We start from the raw sequence: 24,204 nt of genomic DNA, 5'->3' as shown, positions 1-24,204 counted from the left end.
CTCTGGACCGCATGTACTGCGGTCCTGGTTCACACACTTTGATTGAAGGAAACCATACTTGTGCTGTATGGAGCCAGCTGAGATTTAGCTCTATCCTAGACTATGAAATATGGCTAAAACATCTTCTTTCCCTAGACTATGCTACTCCTGCCAATGCTCATGCAGGTTTCGCGTGCCACACAAATGGCACTGGCTAATCCTGAGTGTGGATAAACTGCCTGCAGTTTCAATCTGACAGTGCTTCCATGTTGGCCAAAAAATTTTGTTGATATTTGTGCATTCTCAGGCAAGGGAAATGGTGCTGTTGTGGGTCCCAGTGCTAACTTGAGTAGGTTGAAAGGCAGCTTTGGAGACCTGCTGAGGGCTGGTCTGTTGCTGCCTACATTATAAGTTTTCTTCTGCGTGTCAGAACCACATGTGTAGGTAAGGAAAATCACTCCTTCCCCCTGTTGTTAAGGTCATTCTCCAGTTACTTTCAGTCAGAGCTGGAAAAATTCCCAGTTGCTGGTTAGCTGAATTAATGGCTGTAGTGACAGAGGGAGTGTCCCTACTGTTTCTCCTCAGGTAGCCCTTTCCTGAAAGGCTGATAAATTGTTCTGAGATCAGCACACATGATAAAAACTCTTTGAAACAGCATAGTCTTGTTAACAAAGCTACCATGGAAACTGTACTGTATGCTTGGGGTTCGGGAGATGTCCAGGGTTTTGTGTTCACCTGCCCATAATTCTGCTTTGAGCATTCTCTATGGCATGTTATGTGTCATCATGTATATTTTTGTTTTCATAAATAGATGTCCTTAGGAACGTACTGTACTCGGGGCTTCGGTTCCTCCCTTTTCTACCTCTTACCCCTCCATGTAAGTTACCCTTATCCACCTACAAGTTTTGGGGAAAGGGGATTTTAATAGACAGTTACCTCATTAAAAGACTACTTCAGTGAAGAAGCTTTGAGCTGTAAATAAAATGTCTTGTCTGTCTTGCCAGCAGTATAACTGTGTCAAAACCTCACACTGCAGGCAGCCTGCAGGAACAGCAGGTAGGAAACACTGGCTTAATGAAGAGTTCCTCTGGTTCTTTAAAAATGAGATGAGTAAGCAAGGGACTGCTGTTCAAGCCAGGGACCAGGGTTCATACTTCAATTGGGACTTATGCTTTCAGGATCGGAAATGGAATGAAGCTGCGTCAGTGGAAATTCAGACATTAGGAAAAGGTTTTTCACTGAGAGGCTGGTCAGTCGCTGGAAACAGGCTCCTCAGTGAAAGTCATGGCACCAAACCTGCAGAGTTCAAGGAGCATCTGGACAATGCTGTTAGTCATACAGTTTAGTTTAGGTAGTTGTCAGAAGAGCACAGAGTTGGGCTGCATGATCCTTATGGGTCCTTTCCAACATGAAATATGCTATGATTCTATAATCCCTGTAAACTCATACAGAGCTTTATATTGATCTCCTGTATTCAGATATTTTTATCCTTGCAACATAAAGGCAAAAAAAACCTAAAAATAAAATACTGGGGTTTTTAAACAAGCAAAGATGATAGTAGACCCCTATCTGAATTTTCATCAGAGTGGCCTCAAAGGGTCTTGGAAATGAGTCCCTCAAGGATGATTTCAAAACGCCATCAGTGGTGGGCAAGGGAGGGTGCCAGGAGGTGAAGGAGGGATAGGGAGGAGAGATGAGAGCAAATAGGGGAGGTTTGTAGTGGGAACACAGAGGCAGAGTTGGTGATGGAAAGCCCTGGAGTAGAGCCATGCTTTGCTCTCTTGCCAGTGGCCTAAGGTGTGCAGGAGAAGGTGTGAGGGATCCAGGTCTTTGCAGGCTATTGCTCAAGCTTCTATGGGTAATGGCTTTCAGGATGGAGGTGGTTGTGGGTATCGAGACCTCCGAGGCCCTTCTGACTGGGCATTGCCGTAGGAGCACTCTGGCTTCTGTGGCTGATAGCCATGCACTGCTCCCACCAGCCCTTCTCCAGCCTGGCTCCTGGCCATGTTGGCTAGCTCATGGCAAGTCCCAGTGCTGGAGCCTGCTGGAGTGCTCAACACCCAGCCAGCACTGGGTGACCAAACCATGAAGCTGGAGCTAAAACTGTGGTGTCTAGCTGTGACTGACTGGAGCAGAGGGGCTGTATGTTACCTGGCAGGAGGAGTGATGGAAACCCAAGCCCTGTGTTGCCTCAGATCACTGAAATTTGCCAGTAAGACCATCTGCTTCTGTGTAAAAACCCTTTCTTTTGGCTGTTTCCTTTTTCTCCCCCCCCCAGCCCTTTGCAGTACCCTTGCTGAGGGAGTTCCTCAGCCCCCCTGAGAAAGGGAACAACTTGCACAGTGATGCTGCAATCACCTTTCAGCCTTTATAGCTGATGCTGTGGCCCGTCTCCTTGGTTTGGGTAATAGCATGGTGGTGATAAGTGCCACAAACCTTCCCAAAAAGAGTTCCCTGTCCAGCAGCATCTCCCTGGGCAGTCCCCATGTCCCCCTGTGTGTGCCTCTCTGCAGGGTTTGGGCACCATCTGCACATGCAGACCATGGGCAGGGTTGCTTTGTAGGAAGTGCTGGGCTTAGAGGAAGATAGAGGAATGAGGCCAAAAGGCTCGCAACAGGTTTTGCTCAGGTTTTGTTTGGCATCCCACAGGGCGTCGTCAGAGTATCTCCTTCTCTGGTGAGCTTTCATTCAGGACAAGGCTTGCTCTGCAGGAATGGCCCCTCAAAGCCCCAGCTCCCACATAAGCATTGCCTCTGATTTCATTACTGCAGCACTGCACACAGGGTGCTCCTGTTCTAGACTCAGAGGCAGTCCAGTCAACTACCTGCAACGTTGTTCTTTGTTCTTTTATAGAGACGAAAAAGAGACCTATTGAGATTGCTTCATACCTGAAAAGCTGGTATGATTCATAAGCTGCTTATTGAACAGAGTTGTTCCAGTTCTTGATAGCAGGGCATTTTGTTCAAATTCAGTCTTGTTCATTCCATTGCAGATAGTCATTGTTTATCTTACATGAATCATTGAATAAATATGAGTTTGAAATCGAGAGTCTCTCTTGAGCTCTAACTGATTTTGTCAGTCAAGGTAATCTTTCGGTGCCTGACAGTGTCCATAGATGGACTTTCCATGGTATGGCAAATGGTGGATAAGGGGTGAGGGAGGTTTTGTGGGGGTTTTAGTATTTTGGTCTTCCTTCTGAGAAGATGAAACCATCAGTCCTCACCCCTCTTGTCCCTGGAGCTAGTTAAGGTTATAATGCAAAAAGGAGTATTGCCATTACACCTGTTTGCTGGGTGCTGCCTACAGTAACACTGACTTTGGGGTGCCTTTGATGGGGTGTCCCAGGTGGAGGATTGAACCCATAGGGAATATGGGCCCAGAGCTTCTTCAGTTCCTCTCCTATGTACCAGAATCTGCTGTCTGCTTCATCTTGCAGTCCAGGTTGGAGGTCTTCCCTTGCCTTGCTGTGTGGTCTAAGCTGGTGAGACTCAGCCTCTGCCTGGCAGGGAGCTGAATGCCCATCTTGGTTTACATCTCCTGTGTCCTGCCCTTAGGCTGCTCCACTCAGTCCAGCGTTCTGGAAGAGCCTGGGCAGCTGCAGCCCCTCCACTTCCTGGTTCATGAAGAGAAAGGAGCACTTTGCTGTGGTGAAGCAAGTGCTGGTGTGACATACTGGGAATGTTTCATGTTTTCTGCAATGCTATAGTCACAGTAGTTGTAGGAAGGCTTCTTAAAAATTGAGCTTTGTGGTGTCTTCAGGCAATGTATAACTGTAAGTCATACAAGGCTGCTTGCAGAGAAAGTAAAAGACGCACTTCTATTTTTACTTGTAAGAATTAGCAAGGACTGCTTAGAGGCTTACTATAGTATAATCTGGGTAAAATTGATGTGTTTAATTTGAATTAAATTTCCTTATTGCCTGTGTAGGCTACTCCAATTGAAGGGTCATAAGCATTGAACCTGTAATTGGAAGCCTGTTTGTACTTGATGGTAGAGCTTGTCTATCAACGGAAACAGGCTGGTATGTGGAATAAACTGTTTTGAGATACTTCTTGTGGAATAGGCGTTAGGTGAGAAGTCTTGATCAGACAAGATCAAGGTTATTGATAGTGGTCAGTGCACAGGGAAACAACAAAGATGTGCGATTTACTGGGTTTGCTAAGATCTGCTGCTGTGATGACCAGGATTGCCCTCCTGGCAGCATGCTTCCCCATGCTGCAGAGCATGGGAGCAAAGAGGGGTATTCTGCATGAGTGTGACAGTCTGCAAGTTGTAGTAAGAAAGCCATTCAGGGGAGCTGCTGCAAGCCATCACTGGTGCTGTAGCTGCTGGAGGTGGGGGAGAGGATGGGGAAAGGCACCAGGATGGGCTCCCAGCACTTGAACCTGGGAGTAGCTCCTGATCCAGATGTCTCAGGCTCCGACAGGTCTGAAAAGAATTAGGGGGACTGAGAGGAAGGGTTTGGAAGTGGTTTGATTGGTAGGAAGAGGAACGAAGACAGAAAATGGCAGGAACCCAAGTGAGCAGAAAGTAAAGATGAAATAGAGGAAATTTATGGGTTGGGTGTTGCTCAACTGATTTTGTGGATATAGTAATGTGCAAAGTGGACATTTTGCACTAGAGGTCAAGATTAAGATCTGACTGTGAAGGGAGGTTAGGGAGTGGGGTGATTCCCAGGGTAAATGGATAGGAATTTTACAAAACAAGTGGGAAAGAAGCTGATTCTTAGTTGATGTGTGTATGGGATATTTGCTTGAAGACCAGCGTTAGTCACAGTAGTAACGCTATCAGTTTAGTTGGTAATACGTTTATTTTTTTTTACCTCAGTAAATGCCTTACATAAAATTATTTTGTTTTCCTCCATAGTTTAATAGATAAGATTTTGTTTTGTTTGGGTTTTTTGTTTGTTTGTTTGGTTTTTTTGTTTGTTTGTTTGGGGTTTTTTGTTGCTTTGAAAAAGATTAAATTATGTGGCATAAAAGCAAGCCTTGGGCCCTGGTCTATCTTGTTGCCTGAAAGATTGTTTTGTGACAAGGGAATGGATGTCTAAGGCCAGCTGTTACAGAGAAATAGTAAACTATCAGACAAAAAATTACTTGGGTCACACTCTTGTCATGATTAACTGTAGAATTTAAAATGTCAGTAGTTAATCTGCTTTACATTTGGTCTTAAATTGCCTTTGATTTATAAGAGAGCATCCTTGTCCTGTATGTTAAGTATCTGCTCAGACAGTAGATCTCTCCAGGAATAAACAGTGAACTACTATATTTTTATTTTTGTTTTTAATTTCTGGGTCCTTGGGCTTGTCTTGATTTATTTTTCTCCCTGGAACGCTGCATTCCACTGCTTGTAATGTGAGCCCAAGGCCTCTTTTTTTCTGCTTGGACTCATGTATAAAGACATTTTGTAAGATTTATTGCATTCTTTTAACTTCTAAACATGAGGGAAGCACAAATGATGATCCTCAGTTCAGACCAACAGCAGAGAACAGAAAGAAATTGGCATTTTTAAGTGGATGTTTCTCTGTACAGTCCTGTATATTTTGGTGGGCTGCACTCATCATCTCTCTGCTGTGGGGTCAGTGACCGTAAGCAAAAAGATGCCTTAGGAGACTGATGTCTTGAACATTCAAGCTGAGTCCTCTGGAGTTGTTGTTGTGTCGTGTGGATTTTCGTGGGCATCACCGTTGCAGTGGGGAGTAACCCTATGAAAAACTCACATGGAGTAGTTCCTGGGGCAATGACAGGAAGGCTGTGGACTTCACTTTTTGGGTCACAGATAGCTTTGCTTTCTGGTATCTGTGGTCTGGCCAGATGCTGTAGCAGTTGGTTTGCTAATATAATAGGCATTATTGAAAATAGTTTGCTTGGATTTTGTTTTGTTTTGTTTGTTTTATGTAAACCTTTCTTTTAGGTGACTTCTTTACAATACCTCTTCGCCTTCGCTTTCCCTGTCTTACCTAGTTTTATGTTTAAACTGTGATGTTTTACATTACTCCTCTGGTTACCTGGATTTGAACAAGTTAATTTAGATCAAGTGTGTGACAAGATTTGGATATTTCTATTTTGCATGTAAGAATACCACTATTATCTTCTGTAAGGCCCTGCACTTTGTATGGTACATCTAAGGTTTGTAAGAAGTTTTCTTGCTTAGGGAAGGGCAGTGGAGGGAGGTTGGTTGCCCCTTTTCTGTTATCCCTACCAAAACGCCCCACCCTTTTTGATTTATTGCAACCACACTGGGAAGAGGGACATGCTAAGCTGCGTAACCATTCCCAAGCACTGCAGCGTGCAGGACTTGGCTGGGGTCAGACACCATCACATCTGGCGTGTGTTGCTGATGGTGAAGCTGATGGCATCTGACAGCCTCAGGCAGTCGCTGCCCATGTGGTGGGTAATGGCCACGAGGAATAGTCCAGCTCGAGGCCATGGGCAGGCCTCTCCTTCCTGTCTGGAGGCAGCAGCGGTGAGGAGCCAGTGCCCACTGTCACCCCCTCCTCAAACCCAAATCTCAATCTTTGAATTAAAGAAAGAGACCTGAGCCTGCACTGTTTGGGAGTTGTGTTTGGGAGGGGTGAGTATTCAAGTCACTGTGTAGAAGGGGCTGCCCTAAAATGCTCACAATATGTAAACTTCTCGGTAGACAATCTTGCATATTTTCAGAGAGCAGATTCAGTAGTTATCTACTTTGGGTCAGAGCTTCCAAGATGCAGACAAGCCTATTTCTGCGTTTAAATAAAAATCTCATGGAATGTCATTGAGATAATGAAGATTATTGTAATTCAAATACCAAATTGATGATCAGGAGACTTTTGGAGTATCTTCTGCCTTCCTCCCATCCAATATGGATTATCAGCATCAGACCAAAACCTTCCTGTGAAAACCCCCCTGAGAGATTCAGTTGTGTATGGGCTCCAAGCAGACTGGAAGGCCTGAGTGTGACTTGTGGCTTCTGCAAGAAGTGGGAATTGTGTGGGCTTTTGATATGCTTTACCTAAAGACTTAATTCAGCATTCTCCTAAACTCACTTGACTCAGCTGTTGTGGTATCTCTTGTTACCTTTTAATGACCTTATTCAAGTAGGGATTTTTGTCACTTGTCATCATGTCAGAAAATGATGCTGTAAGAGAAAGCATTGTGTGCTCCTGTTGTTGAAGGCCCACTCTGTCATTCTTTCCTGGTGTTAATAAATTGTATTACAAACTAAATCTTTTGTTAAAATATAATTCTTAGATCTTGAGCTGTGGGATAATTTGTCAGTGCAGAAAATTAATTAGACATTGTTTTGTGATACTCCCCTTAAATAAAATGCTTGAAGGACTTATTTTCTTTTTCTCATGCCGGATTGGTTGCATAGGATAAGAATGTAATTTTCAACATAAAGAAGTGGGGAATATTAGGATTTTCATGCCGGTGGTTTTCATGCTCTTTTAAAAGCATCAGTGAAATTAATTTAATTGCAGTCGTGTGCCTCAACTCCTGATTTGTTTGTGGGTTGTTTTCTTTACATGCTCACTGGTCAATTTTAAAAGCATATGTTCATGTAAAGTACTAGTTATTCCAAATTGCATGGCATTCAAAAAAATGCTTTTCTGAACCAAATATAAAGATACAGACTTGCCTAAGAAATACTTGTACATTTTGGAGTACAATATTGCACTACTTATGCAGCAGTGTTCATGAAAAGGTGAAAACTATGCATTTACTTGTTCAAGCTATCATTTTTCTTTATGTGTCTTTGACTTGGTATGTGATTTAGGGTTTGTTGATTTTTCCAAGTAGAGTCCTGTATGAAATTATTTATTTATTTACATATGACACTTCTGCTTCAGAGCAAACCCCTTCATGATACAGCAACTGCCAAAAACCCAATTACCCAATTACTGCTCATCTGCAGTCTCAACTTTAATCTCAGTCTGAATTCTCCAGGTTCATACAGTGCATTAGAGAGTGTCTTGACTGGCATTTTCTGCAAAGAGAAGGCAGTTCCTGCAGCAGTGGCTGGGGATCTGGACGGTGTTTCAGAGGGTGACATGGGAATCTGTCCCATATGTGCAGTGCAGTTGTGCCCACATCCTGGACATGCTGGTGTGCTGTTGAGGATTTTCCCCTAACTTCTTTCTCCTTGGTACCATGTCCCGTGCTAATGTTCTCATTGTGAGATGATGAATTCATTTGCTCTAATTGTCCTTCTTTCTCATCTGAGTGGTATTTTTGGAAAGTATCAATGTGGATCTTGCTCTCAGAGATTTCAGGGCTTGACATTGTGTCCTGAAGCAGATCTGGCAAGTGCTATGAGTACCACTGCTCTGGATATGTCCCCGTCACAGCAAGGCTGATGAATTTTACCCAATTATGGAGGGAACATAATTGATTTAGTAATCCTGTAGATTTCTGAACAGATGTGAATGAGACAACAGCACTCCTCCAGCCTTCGAGTGTGGGTTCTCAGTTTCAGCAAGCTGTTAACATTTGGGTATCTGATAGTTCCCTCCTACATTATTTTTGAGCGTGGTAGTGCCTGCACAGCTTTTTCCCATGTTACCTGGGAACATGGTGGCATGGGCCTCCCAGCTTTTCATGTTGCTCCCTCATTTGAGTACCTTTTTAGCGTGTTCATCAGCAGTAGGGACAGGAGAGCAGTTTTGAAGTGGTGTTCTCCTTTCCCAGTGAAGTGCTCTTTACTGTTGTTTAGCCTATTTATGCTGTTTTGTCTTAGCTTGTTCTTTTTCTTGTTGTCCCTTGCATTGCTCCTTCATACCTCAACCTCTAATTTTCACTTCTATAATAAATTCGAGAGTTCTTATTTTGTGTGCTGTCTCTTTAGGGTTTAATTTATAGGTTTCCATGTATTCAACATGTTTGTTATCTTGGACCATTTTTATCTTATGAGGAAAGAAGTTTTTGCTGAATTCTCATTTAGGTTTGTCTTAAATCTTATTCCAAGTTTCCTGCGTATTTTACTTGACCTTCCAGAAATGCTAGCAGGATCCTTGAGGATGGACACTCCTGTATGCTGCCAACAGGCTCCTGTTTAAGTTCAGAAGACTCGTTTGTCTTCCTCTTGTCCATGCTGACTTTGTAGAATGGCTTTTGGTTCCTATTTCCTGAGGATTTCAACTGCTGCAATATTTCCTGATGTGGTGGTCTAATTAGTAATGATAAAGTTCAAGGTAGCCTTTTCACGCCTTTGTCCTAATAAAGGCATGAATCAAGATGAAATAAAACAAAACAGGCCTGTCAGGGCTTGAGCAGCAGGACTGTAAAAAGCCCATTTTAAGGAAATGAGGTCTGTGCATGTGATCCTGCTGCCCTGGCTGATGACTTTGATCTTGTTAGATGATTTTGACCAAGTTTTACAGCGGGTTTAGGAACTCTAAGGGGTGCTCTAAGAGGCTCTGGTAAGAATTAAAAGTAAAGGAAAAGTAACTCTCCAGCACTGGAGAAGAAGTCCTTCCCCTTTCTGATTTGGGTGGCAGCCATCATGAAAAGTTGGTGTGTTTTCTAGCCAGTCAGTGCACACGCCAATCTTTGAGTGAGCTCACAGAGCCATTTCCTCACCCAGACAAGAAAGCAATGTGTGAGAGGTGGAAGTATGAGAACCAGCCTGAAGAAGAGAAAATAGTAGGTTTGAGTGGGCAAAGCATCTCTCTGCCCTGTGCAAATGCTTGTCCTGTCATCATGATGGTTGTTTACCACAAAATAAGGCTCAGATCTCTTGGTGTCTGTCTTTTTCCTACAGTTAGGGATTGTGCTTTGGATACTTCAAATTTATAGGAACTTTCCGATGTTTTGCTCACCTATCCTGTTGACATCTCTGTTGCCTTCCAGCATCTGTTCGAGATTTGTTTCAGCCATCCCCCAGTACACTTTGTGCTGGTGTGAGTGACAGCTGTAACAGTGCCATGGTCTGTGCCAGCATTTGGGATGCCTGGGGTACAATTTTGATGAACAAATATCATCAGACAGCTCATCTTTGTCAACTGGTGGGATATCAGAGTACAGAGCTTTGATATTAAGTCCAGCTGGTGTTCAGACTCTTGCTGCTTCGGCTTCTTTTTCTCACTGGTGCTCACCAGCGCTTCTTCCATCTTCTTTATAAATAGAAATGATATATAAATTGAAATAAATTTCAAAAGATTTTTGGAAGGTTTTCAAAATCATTAAAGTATTTGCATTACCCCACACTTGACTTTCTCACACTGAAACAGTGCCATTATCAGGGACCCAGGTACATTGGCTGAGTAGTATCGGCTATGAGGTGCAGGCAGATATCTGTAAGGATGAGCTGCCAAGATGTAAATAAAAAGGAAATGGTAATCTGAATTCCAAAGCTATTGGTTTAGTTTTTAGTGGTGTCATTAATATTCATTAAAGTTTAACTAGGTTGTGGACATGTACCTCTTCTGAGCGTATTTGTGGAAGTGCCTTCTGACTGAGTATTTAAATTGTGGCTTTTTTAGAGCTTTTACTGTCTGTTTGGAGCAAGCTTCAGAAATTCATCTCAAAAGTCCATTCACTAGAAATTGGTTTGCCTATTCATTTACAGATATTTGCAGCACACTGAACTAGGCACGCTACTTGCATTAGGAATAATGACCTAACCTGACAGCCATCCTGACCGGAGAATTGAAAGGAAACATTTAAGTGGATTTCAGTTCAAACATATAAATACTTGCAGCCTGTTAGAACAATAATTTTCATTTGTTGTTTTGCACTGTAAAACATTTCTTTACAGAATAATTTGTGTATGTTGGGTTTACTGTAAGGGGTGGATTTTTGTTTGGTTGGATTTGGATTTTTGGGGAACAATTATTGCTTGGTTTATTTTTCTCCTGAAGAAGTCTAATAGCAGTCCAGGTTGAGATGAGATTACATTTGCCCTTAAAGTGGAAAAGACCCCTTACAGTTCTCAGTGCATTGGCAGTATATGCTAGTTTTATATGACCCCTGTGTATGTATTTGGGGCTTCAGTTATTGTCAGAGAAGCTTTAGAAGAAGGTATGACTGGCAGGCTATTATATTTTACAAGTCTGCACACTGATAAACTGGATAGGGAATATGAATGGGTATGAAAGCTCCATTTAATTTTTTTGAATGTGTGTTCTGATATTTCCTTTGTTTCCCCTCTTTCAGGTATTCACTTACAAGCAGAGCACTATCACACACCAAAAAGTAACGCCTATGCATCAAACAAGCGCAGAGAGTGTGGAAGACATGGCAGCACTTGTAGATCTCCACGAAGGCTCCATTATGCACAACTTATTTCAGCGATATCAGCAAGATAAAATCTATGTAAGTTTCTTCTAAAATTAAGAAAAATATCCAGAGGGAATGTTTTTGAATGTAGAAGTGCTGTGTGCATTTTACTGTTCTGTGGTATCTCCCCTTCTAATGTTCTCCAGTTCTTTGTGTATCCACACAGAGCTGAAGCATGCCTCACCTAGTGACTTCTCACCAGCAACAGTGGAAGGAGAAGGTAGCTCGGGCTGGCCAGGCAATCCCTTGTATACCTGGCAGGGTTGTGTAAAGGGCTTTCAAGTTTCTCTTCTCCTTTAGACTCTATGCCCCAACAATATGTGCTGTGTACATCACCAGGGACAATGTGGTGGGATTTAGTCTGAGACTGCCATTTGAGATCCCATCAGGCCAAGATCCAATTCTGATCACCTTTTAGTATTACAAAAAAAGTATTAAATTGTCAAGCTGAGGACCCGTGCCATTAAATACAGAGTTGGAATTTGGGGTGTATTGAGAACAGGCAGATTTTTAAAGGTTTCAAAACCTAGGAATTAGTCCACACAGAAGGTTTTTTTTTCTCAGCTCTGTAATGAAGGGTTTTGTGATTAGATTTTTTTGTTAGTCTTAAACTGATTAGGTATTAATCTTTTCTGAATCTGGAACTACACTGAATGTGAGAAAGGTACAAGGAATAGTGGCTGTTTAGAGATTGTGTAATCTCACTCTTCAGTGGTTGATAGTTTTGGGTGGAGATTTTTTTTTTTGTTTGGTTGTTTTTTTTAAATTAAGAATTGCTGAACATTAATTTTTGTTTGCATCACCTGTCTAGGGCCTTGAGATTTGGCCATATATACAATTTATTCCAGGCTTCATCTATTAAGTTTAATTTATTTTTAAATGTGAATAGATCTTAGCATAAAAATAAACTTTCCCTCTGTTTAGAAATTTCTTTGATAAAAACCAAGAAGGGGCATGAGGAAATTTTGTTCCGTTGACATTACTTTTAAAGTGGCTAGTATGAGGAATTCTAAATGTTGAGGTAATTCTCTTTACGAAAGCTTTTATGTTTGGGTTTTTTTTTCTTCAAATGAACCATTTTTCCTTTCAGAAAAAGAAATGCCACCATATATGAACAATCCTCTGTGTATGGAGGAAAATAGCTGCTTACGAAGAGTTTAGTTTTCTACCAGTGTTATTAGAAAATAATGCTTAGTGTGAGTCAAAAGAAAAAGTGTTTTCTGAGCCATTAAATGTACTCAGATGGAGGACACTTTCCCCTTTTAAAAAGCAAGTGTGTAGAAGGGGATGATTTTTTTGAAGAGGCAAAGAATAGCCTTATTCTGAAGAGACATGTCCTAGCTTATTTCTTAGCTTGTCAAGGCAAGTTTAGGGTATTCTGATACTTGGTGTTCAGTGCGGTGTACATTTCTAGACAAACAGGTTTGTGTGCTGTTAATGATGACTGATCTTCAGTTGTTGCTGAATACTCATTGTCCTTTCAGTTTTGCTAATTTTACTGCTTACTCCTTCCTACAAGTCCACCTCACCTGAAAAATTATTGGAAAGGTGGTCAGAAAAAAGGTGTTTTGAAATGCGCATGAAAGCCTCTCTGTTGTCCTGCATATGTAACCAGGACCTTTGTGTAAGAAGCATCTTCTTTTCTCAGTCCTCATTAGTACCCCACTCCTGCTGTACCAGTGATAGTGTTTTAGCAGGACAGGGCTTCAGGAACACAAACTCCAAGACAAGATGATTAAATAGCTTGAAAAATTTTATGAAACTTCATTGATACATGGGCTTGTGTTGCAAGAAGAGGTGTTGCCATTGCAAAAGGAACATTGTCTTTTCAAGCCAAAATCTCTTAACTGTGTTAAATAGTTAATAGTATTTTAATGTTTGATGTTAAAATAAGGACTGGAAGGTGCATTAACTTTACTATTTTCAAAGGTGTACTTGCGGCTGAAGAGATCAGATTCCTGGCCATTCTGTATTGAGACAAGACTAGTTCTTGTACAGGACACTAGAAGCCAGTGGAGTTCATGCCAGGAGCAATCAAAACTTCACAGATTGTACATCTGCCTTCTCCCTTCCCTCTGAAAAGTCCTCTGTCTTGGCCAGGAATTGCTTCATCAGAGTAGTGGGCATACTGTCTCTTGTATCCACCCCGGCACCTTGGTGTCTGTCCCTTGCACATTAGGGTTAAATTGGAAAGGCATGTGCCCCTCTCCACTCTGAGCTTAATATAATCATTCCTTTGGAAGACTTCTTGCCATCCTGAACATTAACCACCATATAATTGCTGTGTCCTGGCTTTTATCTTACAGGTCCCTTTTTACTTCAGCTCTGTGCACCTCCCTGTCCACTTTCTGAGCAGGGGAGAGGATAAGCAAAGGTGTATGCTGGCATTTTTTGAGTTATATACTTGTAGTATTACAAGCATATTAGTGTGGTTCTTAAGTGTGGCAGTTTTTTGCTTGTTTTCTCAGTGGCAATAAGACTGTACCCTTAATGAGCAGTGTACTTGAATCAGGGTGTGTGTTTTGAGGCTTGCTTCTTTGCAGACACACAAGTTATGTGAAGTACAATATAATGAATTGTAGTATCAAGTGTATATAATTTCAGAAATACAGAAGAAACAAAAGGAAATTCAAACAGTTGCTGTCTCAGCAAGACAATTATTTATGCAAACCTTCCACTGTTAACTTGTGCGTATGCATTTGAGGAACTGTTTCTCCAGCAGTAAGTATTTAAGTAAATATCTTCAGATGTCTGAGTTCAGTTTAATCTTCCTTTACTTAATAACATTTTTGTCTCATATAATCATCCCCGTGTTCCTAAGCTCTTCACTACTTACTAATTAATATTATAAAGATATTTGCCATGGGTGCCAAGTTTTGTCAAATGTGTCCATGACTTACTTTGCTGCTGCCAACAGCTGCAGGTATTACAGGTCAGCAGAGGGTTTTCTGTATTTCTTGGTGAGGGAGCAATATTGATTTAGCATACAGCCTATGTTCAGAGCCTGAATGATGCCTGGCTCTGCACTTACTGAGTTGAGGCTCTTAGCTGAATCTGTGCTGTTAGTAAGAAGGTGAATAGCAAAAATTGTTGATGTCTACATGCCACCATCTTTTTGTATCAGTGTCAAGCCTGTTGACATCTACTTGTGATACTTTTTGTCTGAATTCCCTTGAAGAGTGTGTGCTTTCCCTTTTTGGGCTGTAAGAAGCATGGGATGTCAAAGCCCTTCCTTGATTACTTAGAGCAGGCCCCTCTCTGGTACTTTTTCAGGTTTACTGATTAATAATGCTTTTATCTAAAAGTGTGCTTCTGGGCTATCAGCACTTTTGTTGTCTAGGGAAGGATGGCAGTGATCATATGGTCCAGGAGTTCAGTGGGGGGGAGGTGTTATTTCCTCCCCTGTTTTACTCCAGCAGGAACAACTTGATACAGGAGATTCCAGACATTGGGATACAAGGTTTAATGCCTGTCTTTGAACACTCAGATTAGCTTGCATGCTAGGCTGGTACTTGGCAACATATGGAAAGATAAACGCTCGTGCTAAAAGTGGAAGGTGCCCACATTTGAAAATGGAGCCTTTTGTGAAGGCGAATGCCTCTGAAGCAAGGCCAGCACAGGGCATGTGGAGAGGAAGTGCTTCATTGGCTGTCCTTGCTGTTGTTCAAAGAGGAGTTGTTCCTGAAGCTGTTGACTCTGGTTTACTTTCAGTTAAGTACACATTGCAGAGGAGACTGGCTTAGCCTTGGAGAGGACACCATAAACCACACAGCATGGGTTGTGCTGCAAGATGCACAAATTACAGTGTTTGAGCTGGCTCTGGGATGAGCTGCAGTTGCCTTGTCTCCGTGGCCAGCGGTTAGTTACTGATGTAGGAGGGTGAATTTCAGCAGAGCAGAGAATTAGAGAGCAGCTTTTGCTGAGGTGAGAGGCAGGTTGGGAGTAGCTGCAGTATACATTGTGCAGGTCAGTATGGAGGTTTTCAGTGTCAGATCCACCCTTGTTTGCCTGAGTTCAAGCAACAAGGAAGTTTCAAAGCACATCTGATTTTTTTTTTTTTTTCCTTTTGAATTAAGCTCTGAAGTGCCAGGTAGGCACGTTCCCCTTTGAAGTGGTGATGATTTGACGCGTGCCTGTCTTGTTTAGGTGGAGAACATGTACCTGTGCCCAGAGAGGTGTGCCGTGTGGGGTGAGGTGTGGCAGTCCCTTGGCCACCCTCCCGTGATGGAGAGACTGGCCTCGGGGTTGTCCAGTGGCTGTGTGTGGTGACCAAGAGGGGTGGGAGACAACATAACCTATTTTTGCTTACTTTCAAATTAGAACTGCAGCTTGCCCGTCAGTAATTATAACCATCTGTGATGTTTGTGTGCGTATGTATAAAGACTTCTGTACCCGCCACGTAGACATGTAGTGCTGTAGCAGACACATCCACATCAGAGGGAGGATGATGGTAATTAGGAGCTCAGTTTTCGTGGCTGCCTTCCTTTCTCTCTTCAGCTGAAGCAACAAGCACAGAGTAACTCAGATGGGAAAGCAACATTTCTCCAATTTTTAAAGAAGGTGTTAAACTGGAAAAGTTGCCACGTCCCCGACAAGGCTGCTTGCAGAGCTCCTGGCCACTTCATTGCGCTGAATGTTCAGTTACCTGTTCTTAAAAGGTGTATTCAGTTATTTATGCAGCATTTTTTTTAATCTACTCCTGTTTGTTTACTTTAGCAGCATGTTCAGTTGTAGTCTGTTAAACTTGCAGTAATTAGATAATTCATCTCCCTTGAAGTCATGAGGCTTCCCTGAGGCAATCTTTTGATGTTTGTGCAGTATTAATCAATAATCAGTGTCGGGGTTTATTCAGATCCTTTTTGCAGACAGACACTTTAGTATCCAGGTCAGTTGTTCCCTGTGAGTTGTTTGTGTCGGCTTTTGCATATTCATTTTTTTCTGAGTACAGTGAAATTTAATTTCACATCTGGTGCAGGTAGAGGCAGAGGCACAAAGGAAGATCAGTAGAAGACAACGGCCCCGAAGTGTTTACTTATGAAGACAAAAATGTTGTGACTGATTTCTGAAACAGAAAAACTTGAATGCACTCCTTGTAGAAACTGAACCTAAAAAAAAATACGTGTATAAAGGACCCATGCACCATCCTGGACAGCTCAACGGCCTTGGTCTTTGGTCTGTCACGCTCCATGGTATAAATAAGTGTGGACCACAGACTTTTAAAAAACCCCAAACATTGGTACACACAAATTGTGTTGTTAATTAGTACCGTAAGATTTATATATATAAATATTGTACAGGTACATTTAGACCAAGTCCTTGGTTATTACACTAGCTCCTAGGACTATATTTATCCTGGTCTTGTCTGCAGCCCAGCTGTGGTTGCACAGCTCCTCTCCACAGGCATCCGATGCTCTAGAGTAGTCCCAAGTAGCCGGTTTGCAGGATCTGCTCTGTGGTCACTGAGGAAACTGCTGTTTATTTAATTGCTCTGCCTTTACTGTAAAGAAATTTGAAAAGTCTGCTGGTGAATCACAGTGTGTTTCACGCCTTCCTGTCCCCATGCCCATGGAGAGATGGGGAAAATTCTCTCCACCAGCTCTTTCAGTAGAGGTGAGAGCAGAGAAAACCATTGCTAAGAATGCATGACAAATGTTACTTACCTCCATAATTAGCATGTTATGCTTACACACATCAGATAATGTTTTCAAAATGTAGTTCAAAGTGAATTCCTGTCTCCAAGCATTAATTACAGCTTCCATTTCGCATCTGTTACTAGAGAGCAGCAGACAAAGATCTATAAAAACACAGCAGGCTTTTAATTGGAAATCTAGTGGACTTTATTTCTGGCGATTGCCGTTTCTAAAGGATGGTCAGTTATATAGATCAACATTTGCCTGCCAAAGGCCAATTATCTTAATTTTTTATTTATTTTTCTTTTTTAATATGTGTTAGAGGAAGAACATAGTTGCAATGATGTGAGAAGTAAACAAATTCCATCAGCTGGTTAACCAACTTTGCCTCTGAATTCTCCATACTGTAGAACTTGTGGGACTGCTAACAACCACAACAGCAATAAGGAATGTTTGCCTGAACTTTGTCCTTAAAACTTGGGGATTTTAAAGGTGCATATTTTCAGATCTTAGCAAATATTTCAGCCTGAGGTGTTGTGATGATATCATTAAACAGGGAGCTGCTCAGAAAGGTCTGTGTAATTGAGTATACTATTGCAGCTATGCAAACACTGTGCAATGTATGCAATGGCTACGTAAACACATAAGTTTATACTATGGTTTGCAGCATGTTAGGTACTTGTTGGTAACCTCGTGTGTGTGTATGCTGCCAGGGATCTTGCCCTCCGTCATCTTTCTGTGAGACAGATGGAGAGGCAGAGGGCATCAAAGTTTTATTAAAACAATAAAAATTTGCTTTCCTGTCCGCTCTGTACCAGTAGTTTTCTTCTCATATGGTTGATTGGTAGGAGACTACCCTACCAACTAATACATGCAGGGTCAACAGGGTCAGTTCCTGTTGACTTTCATGAGTTTGGAGTGATACCTAAGCCCTACTTAACAGTAACCTCATATTTAAAACTGCAAAGTAGAAATCTAATCTTTAGCAGGTTTTGTCATTGGTGAGGGTACATATTACTGATGTCTTCTCAGACTTGAAGACTTCTTTTCATGTGGTTTTTTTTTTTCCTCCACACCTGTATTGGATGTCACTGCTAATTCTTACGAGCTGAAAACAGAAAGAAAACCAGCATGCAGAATCAAAAGGAAAATTCTTCAGTCATTTGCATAAGTGCTAACGGCAACTTATTGCCGTTCAGACAGAGCTTTTGCAAATGGCGCTGAACGCTTTTGCGTGTGCCTTTGCCTTGCTTACAGGTAAGCTTTGGCTCCTTTCTGTAAGGGTCTGTTGTTCCTAGTCCTGCAAAGGCATTGCGAGGTGGGCATGAATTTCAGCTCCAAAACTTAAGCTGCTTGTCTGTCATCAGCACATGTTTTCTTTACGTGAATTAGGCTTTGACTGTAAAGTGAGCTGCACAGAATTTACTGCTTGTGCGATGCCGTCCAACTGCCTTATTCACATATTCCAGCAGTTTAATACTAAAAGGCCACAGCCAACCCATTTAAGCTGAGAATGAATTAAATTACTTTTTTAGTTATTGTCTACCTGCATAAGTGGACCACTGATTCATAGCCAGGCTTTCAGTTTTATTTGAAAAGATGGAGTCCATTTCTCCAAGCAGCTTCAGCTGTTTCCTTTTGATGCCTGACAGTCTTTCCTTTTAAAAGCAAGTGGGGTCCAAAAGTTAAATTAAGCAGGTTTTTGACTGCTAATACCATTTACCATCTTAGTGCTGATTTCTAGACCCACGACTGTTCAAGGCCATCTAACGAACTACCTGGCATAGACACAGATTTCAGCTATTCTGGCTTTTGATTTTTGTTTTCATGCTCTGTTAAAGCATAATTCCTGCTCTTCTTACTCCCTACTCCTGCTTTACTCCCCTCCTAAAAAAAGTTCTTTCTATAGAAGAGGTCTCAAAACATTAAGGACTATGGAAGTTATTAAAATCTGGATATCAGTGTGTAAAGTATTCACAAGTAGATTGAAACAAATCTCCGAGCTTTATATTGAAAGTATTACTCTGGTGTACTAGAGACACTGCTTTTTGGTGTGTCATCTACCAGCATTTCTGTTTCCTTTGCATGCCTTTTCTCTGAAAAGCCCCTTCATCTTCCCAAGATGAATCTATAGGAAGGAAGACGACCATTTTTTTTCTTTCCCTTGCTGGAGGGTGAATTAGACCTTCAGACAGCTTTGAAAGACTCATTTGAGCATTGCGCAATAACAAAGCGGGAAGAACTAGTGTGTGGCCACAGGCCATTTGAAATGAAGTGAGAAGCCATGGGGTTGATGCTCTGTGGTGCTTTTCTGATTTGAGCTAGAGATCGCCTGTTTAGAGTTAAGCTGCGCGCACAGATTACTACAGTCTGATGTGCAAAATCTACATTCGCATGCTGTAATTCAGACCGTGAAAATTACGAAAATCAATGTCTTACCCTGATCAGTTGTGCGTTTTGTTCACGAGGTCACCTCTTCTCACTGCTTCTCAATGCTGGAGAGAGATACTCTTCCATAACTGTATACAGCCTATGCACAAAAGATCATTATCCTGACATCCAGTAGATAGGACTGCTACATGGTAGAGATTGTATAGTATTACTTAGCAAAAAAAGTGCAATAAAACCAAGGAGACTTGGTCCTTTTTGTACAGGAGAAAAGCTGCTAGAAACCTGTGAAGTTCTTAAATAAAGAAGGATGTCTCTCCGGCATCAGTATTACTGTCTGTTGGTTTGGTTTTTACTTTTGGCTCTAACAGTGCTCTTTTATCAGTTTTTCTCTTTATATGGGTTTAATACTTCCCACTTGTATTTTTTTTTTAGTGCCGATTCTGAATAACACTTGTAGAGTTTCCCAGAGTATATCCATCTACATGGAACAGTCTATTCAGTAGGAGGAAATCAATGCAAAAATAGGATGTGATTAAGCTACAAGTCTATCTCTTAAGCCATGGAGAGCTTTTAGTTTTGTTCTGGTTCTTCACCATCTCTGAGCCTTCTGTGGAGTTAAGGTGGCATGTTCTGATTCCCTTCTGAAGGTCCTCTCCTATGGATGCTAATTCTTGCATTTGTCGTGCAGCTGGTGTGTTTACAAACAGCTCATTTTGTCTTTGATCCTACAACTGACCTTGAGAAGAAAAAAGGACAATTTAGGGGTCATAATGTTGTGCTCATTGACAAGCAACATGGAGATAAAGACAAGCACAGCTCAAGTGAATTTAGGCAGTTGGAAACCCACTATGAGCCACCAAACATGGTGAGGGCTGCAGAAGTCCAAACAGGAAGATGATTATAAAGCATGACATTTCTGTCTCAGAAATGGCTTCAGGGGTTGAAAGCATCTAAACTTGTAGCTCAGTACTTCATTTTGATTGTGGTTTCTAAGAAAGGAGCTTGGCTTCAGACATGAGACAACTGGATTCCATCCCACTGAAATTAGCGTGGGGCTAGCTGAAAGATGGTGTATATTTACCATCGAGAGGATAAATCAAGGTTCTACCATGAACAAGGGCATTAATTACCATCCTGTTTACGGCATACCCTTGCCCCTTCTACCGCCTCCCTTAGAAAAGATGCCAAAATATGGCCCAGCCATCCTCTTTGCTATGCTGACGTGTATGTGGTGGTTGACCAAGTTATGTTTGCCTTAGAATGAACTCAGTCATGATTACCAGCAATCCCTATACCTGAGATATCCGGGAATGAAAAGACTGTATCTGCAGTATGGGGCAAACTCTTTTGTTCCCAGGTTTTGTGTCCTGACACCTTGAAATTTGGTGTTCAAAACTTCGTAAGTTTGACAGCTATTTTGTGGTCTTTCAAATGCTGTCTGCCTCTGCATGTTCTGTGAGAGCAATGATGTAATTCGGTAATGTTTCTGTGGCCACGATGATTTAAAGGTATGAGAGACCTGCCAGTTGTGTGGAACAGTGATCAGTGATAAAGTCTAAAAGTGGCATATAAGTAGCTTTGTAGTCAGGCAGTTGCACTGCAGTTTTGTTTGAAGTTTCCCATATATTAAGGGTAAGCCCAGGAAAATAATACTTGCTGAATAAATTGTCAGTTTGATACAAATACCCCTTTTAAAAAAGACAACAAACCCTTACTTTTCAGACACAGATTTAGTTCCTTAAGTAACTCCAGGAAAGTCAGGCATTGCTCAAAAACAACCCAGAAGCATAATTTTTGAGACATCTGTAAACATACTTTTGCTTCTGTAATGAGATAGAGCCTTTTCTTGTCCCAAAGCAGAAAATCTTGAAAGTGCTTTTAAGAGAGCTGGACAAAGTGCTGTTTCTCAATGTTAAGGTATATATCTGTAGCAAAACATCTTAATTCTGTATTTGATCAGTTCCAACATTTCTAGTACCGGGTTGTAAAGAATATATTGATTTTTGGCATCCTTGAAGAAACACAATAATAGAAACTGAAGAATGCAGCCTCCTTGTGCCTGTTTTAATACTGCGAGCAGTTTTAATTTCAGTTGTAATTACTGATGAAAGACTTGGTTCAAGAGCAGAAAAAAGTCATCATCATCGTCCATCTTCCCCCCATTTTTGTACTCTTATTTATTTAAGGAGGAATGGGATGTCTTGAGTGCTAGAAGTCTGGGAAGTACAGAGGGTACCTTGATTTAGAGGGTGAAAGGAGGTCATGAGAAGTGTGGGATAAAACTGATGGCCTTAAATGAGAAGAGCAAGCTTAAGTGCAACACAGAAGTCATAAAGGATCCTCAGAAATAGGAAAGTTACGTTGAGAGGCAGAAATCTTCACATAAAGGGGAAGAAGTGGAAGGTGGATGATTTCTGGATATGGAGCAAACCTGACAGGATATACCCCAAAAAGAGCAAGGTAGTCCTGCTATATTTAGTCTGTTTGGTTTATAGGACCAATTAAGTGATCTTGCATTAGGGCAGTTTCCTTTTTCATTGCTTTTTCCATGTAGAGAACCTAAAGAAAATTTTGAAGGGGAAATTTCTTGCTCTACTTCTTCCTCTTTTAGTCCAAAGGCCCTTTCTGCATGGGAAAGACAGACATTTCAAACTGTATTTTTAGTTCATTTATTGCATACTTGTTTCTTGTAATTCTAAGCTAACTTGAAAAAGTGTATTTTAACCACTGAAGCTTTTTGCATCATTTACATTTGTTTGGCATCAAAATAATGCAAACTGTCTTCATTAAAAAACAACGTCAAGCCTCTCTGTTAGGCACAACTGTGACCACTGCAAGTTTTTCTGGAGTATTTCTGTGGGTATCAAAAATCTTCATGAGCTCTTGAACCTTGTTAAAGAACTAATTGTCTTTGAGTGTTTGAAGAAGTCGGGTGATTTCAAGACATGGGTTCAAAGCTGATTGCTATCAGAAGGCAATAAGCAAAACAAAAAAGCATTCAGAGAACTGATGAAAAATCTCTTCCTTTCTCAAGCACATCTTTCATTTTGACTCTTGAGATGCCATTGCCTTATTGAATGACTAGCTGAGAAGACAGGGCTTGAACTCCTGATTTTGAAAGTCCCATTAGAGGATCAGCAAACAATCTTATTTCCTCTTTTTTGTGCTAAAAGGGGGAGTAGGAGTGTCTGTGCTTTGTGACCGAAAGTGTTTTGAGAGATGCAGTGTCAATGTAAAATTTCAGTAAAAATTTGGAAGTGGAAAAGGAACCCAACTTTTTAATATGATAATCAAAGTGTTGTGTTGGGTTTGGGGCTGAATAACTCAATTCTAATAAATTCTAAACTAATGGATTAGCAGTGATCTGATAACAAATCGTTGCTGTTTTAGTCTGTACCAACCAAGTTAAAGAGTTTGTGAGTGGTTCTGTCTAAAGTGCTGAGTCAGTCGCATAACAGAAAAGTAAACTGCCCTCTTCATTGCCGTTTAAGAAGTCAGGCTTGTGACAGAGCTCTACACAGTATTTTTCTGAAATACGCCTCAAGCTATTTCAACTGGAAGTCTGCAGAAACCCTGTCTGCTTGCTGGTGCTCTGGCAGATGTATGAGCATTTTTCCTATTCGTAACTGCTTTGGAGTGCTTTCATTAAAGCAAGTAATTATTGACTGCAAGAATCAGATTAGAAACTGCAAAGAAAAAAGGGAAAATTTGATTCTCTCTTTTTAAGCAAAGTGGAAGTGACATTCTTATGTGAAAATACCTTTTCTAAAATTTCATCTAAATGGATGCCTTGTGATGTTAGCATAATCAAGTAACCTAGAGGTACTGCTTCTGACTGTTAACTTCTTTGATTTGCATATGCTGATGCCTGGTGCAGAAATAGCGCTCAGGAGACGGTACCCATCTGCTGAACGGCCCTCCATTTTTGTGTATCTTTACACTGGTTTAACTTGCTTCTAAGGTGCTTCCACTTGCAAAACCAGAAAGTCTGCCCTCCCAAAAAGGGGTTATGTTGGGTGGCTGCTCAGAGTCCTCAGGGGAGGGAAAGCAGAGCCCCAGGAACAGGGAGAGAGGTGGTGAAGCGGTGCTGCTCATCTGCCTGTGGGTGCAGGTCACGCCATACCTCAAGTTCCTGACTTCATGGTGCTTAGAGGTGCCAGGGTAGAGGCTAGCCAGGAGTAGGATCTACTGTTTATAAAATCCTGCTACTAGTAAGAGCATGTGATAAGTTACTGGATGGCAAAGTGACTGGGAGTGATGTAAGAGATTATTCTTGTGGCAGATCTTGTTGCTGCTGAGTATCCCAGAGGAAATTTAAAAAGACTTTGGGAAGATTTGTCTTTTTATAGGAACTCTTTTTTAACACCGGGAATGGTTTTTAATAACAGCGCTACTTCAGCTCATCAAAACCTTGCTGAGCTACCTTGGGTTAAGGTGAAATGTTCGCTTTGGCCAGCAAACTCCTACTTAGTCCATGCAGTTACCTTGTGCAGCTGTTCCGGTGTTGGACTATGACATTTGGTAGATGACAAATCTGATCCTCTGTGTCTGTGAAGGATATAGCTGTTCTTGTGATCTTGCCTTGGGATGAAGAACTTGTTTTTTTCAGGTCTTGATTTTATTCTGTCTGTATCATTATAATTTGGTGGCGATTTGTGCACACATTTAACTTGTTTTGCAAAGGGGTTATACATACTCAAAGCACTGGAACACGGGAGCCACAAAATAGGAGCTATTTCAGTAGAGGCTGTGGTTCTTCATATTTTTGCTGAAAGAAAGGGAAAGAATTTTTGAAGTATGACATGTCCTGAGGATCAGGTGATTCCAGAATTGTTTTCACCTGTACCATTTCTGCTATTCACCAGGTTCCTGTTATTGCCATGATACACTACCTTTTCTCTATGGTACCTTACATGAGTTACGAGGCAATGAAGCCAGCTGACTTT

At 41.4% G+C, this 24,204-nt stretch overlaps 1 protein-coding gene across 2 annotated transcripts in view; it reads left to right on the top strand.

Annotated features, from left to right (window-relative positions):
- The window catches only part of MYO10 (myosin X), a 159,201-nt gene that overhangs the window by 54,012 nt on the left and 80,985 nt on the right, over nt 1-24,204 (top strand). Inside the window, exons 1-2 of one of the 2 annotated variants that reach the window (XM_061449257.1) lie at nt 1,996-2,211; nt 11,115-11,273. In XM_061449257.1, the coding sequence (XP_061305241.1) occupies nt 2,065-2,211; nt 11,115-11,273 (306 nt within the window). In that variant the 5' untranslated portion in view covers nt 1,996-2,064. Of the gene's footprint in view, nt 1-1,995; nt 2,212-11,114; nt 11,274-24,204 lie in introns of those variants that run through there. The other variant, XM_061449258.1, reaches the window with a different exon arrangement.

The sequence above is a fragment of the Pezoporus flaviventris genome, unplaced genomic scaffold (genome assembly GCF_033815535.1).
Source record: "Pezoporus flaviventris isolate CSIRO_AGI_PZ_B2104156 unplaced genomic scaffold, CSIRO_AGI_Pfla_v1 ptg000007l, whole genome shotgun sequence".
Taxonomy (NCBI): Eukaryota; Metazoa; Chordata; class Aves; order Psittaciformes; family Psittacidae; genus Pezoporus; species Pezoporus flaviventris.
This window is presented reverse-complemented; position numbering and strand designations above follow the sequence as displayed.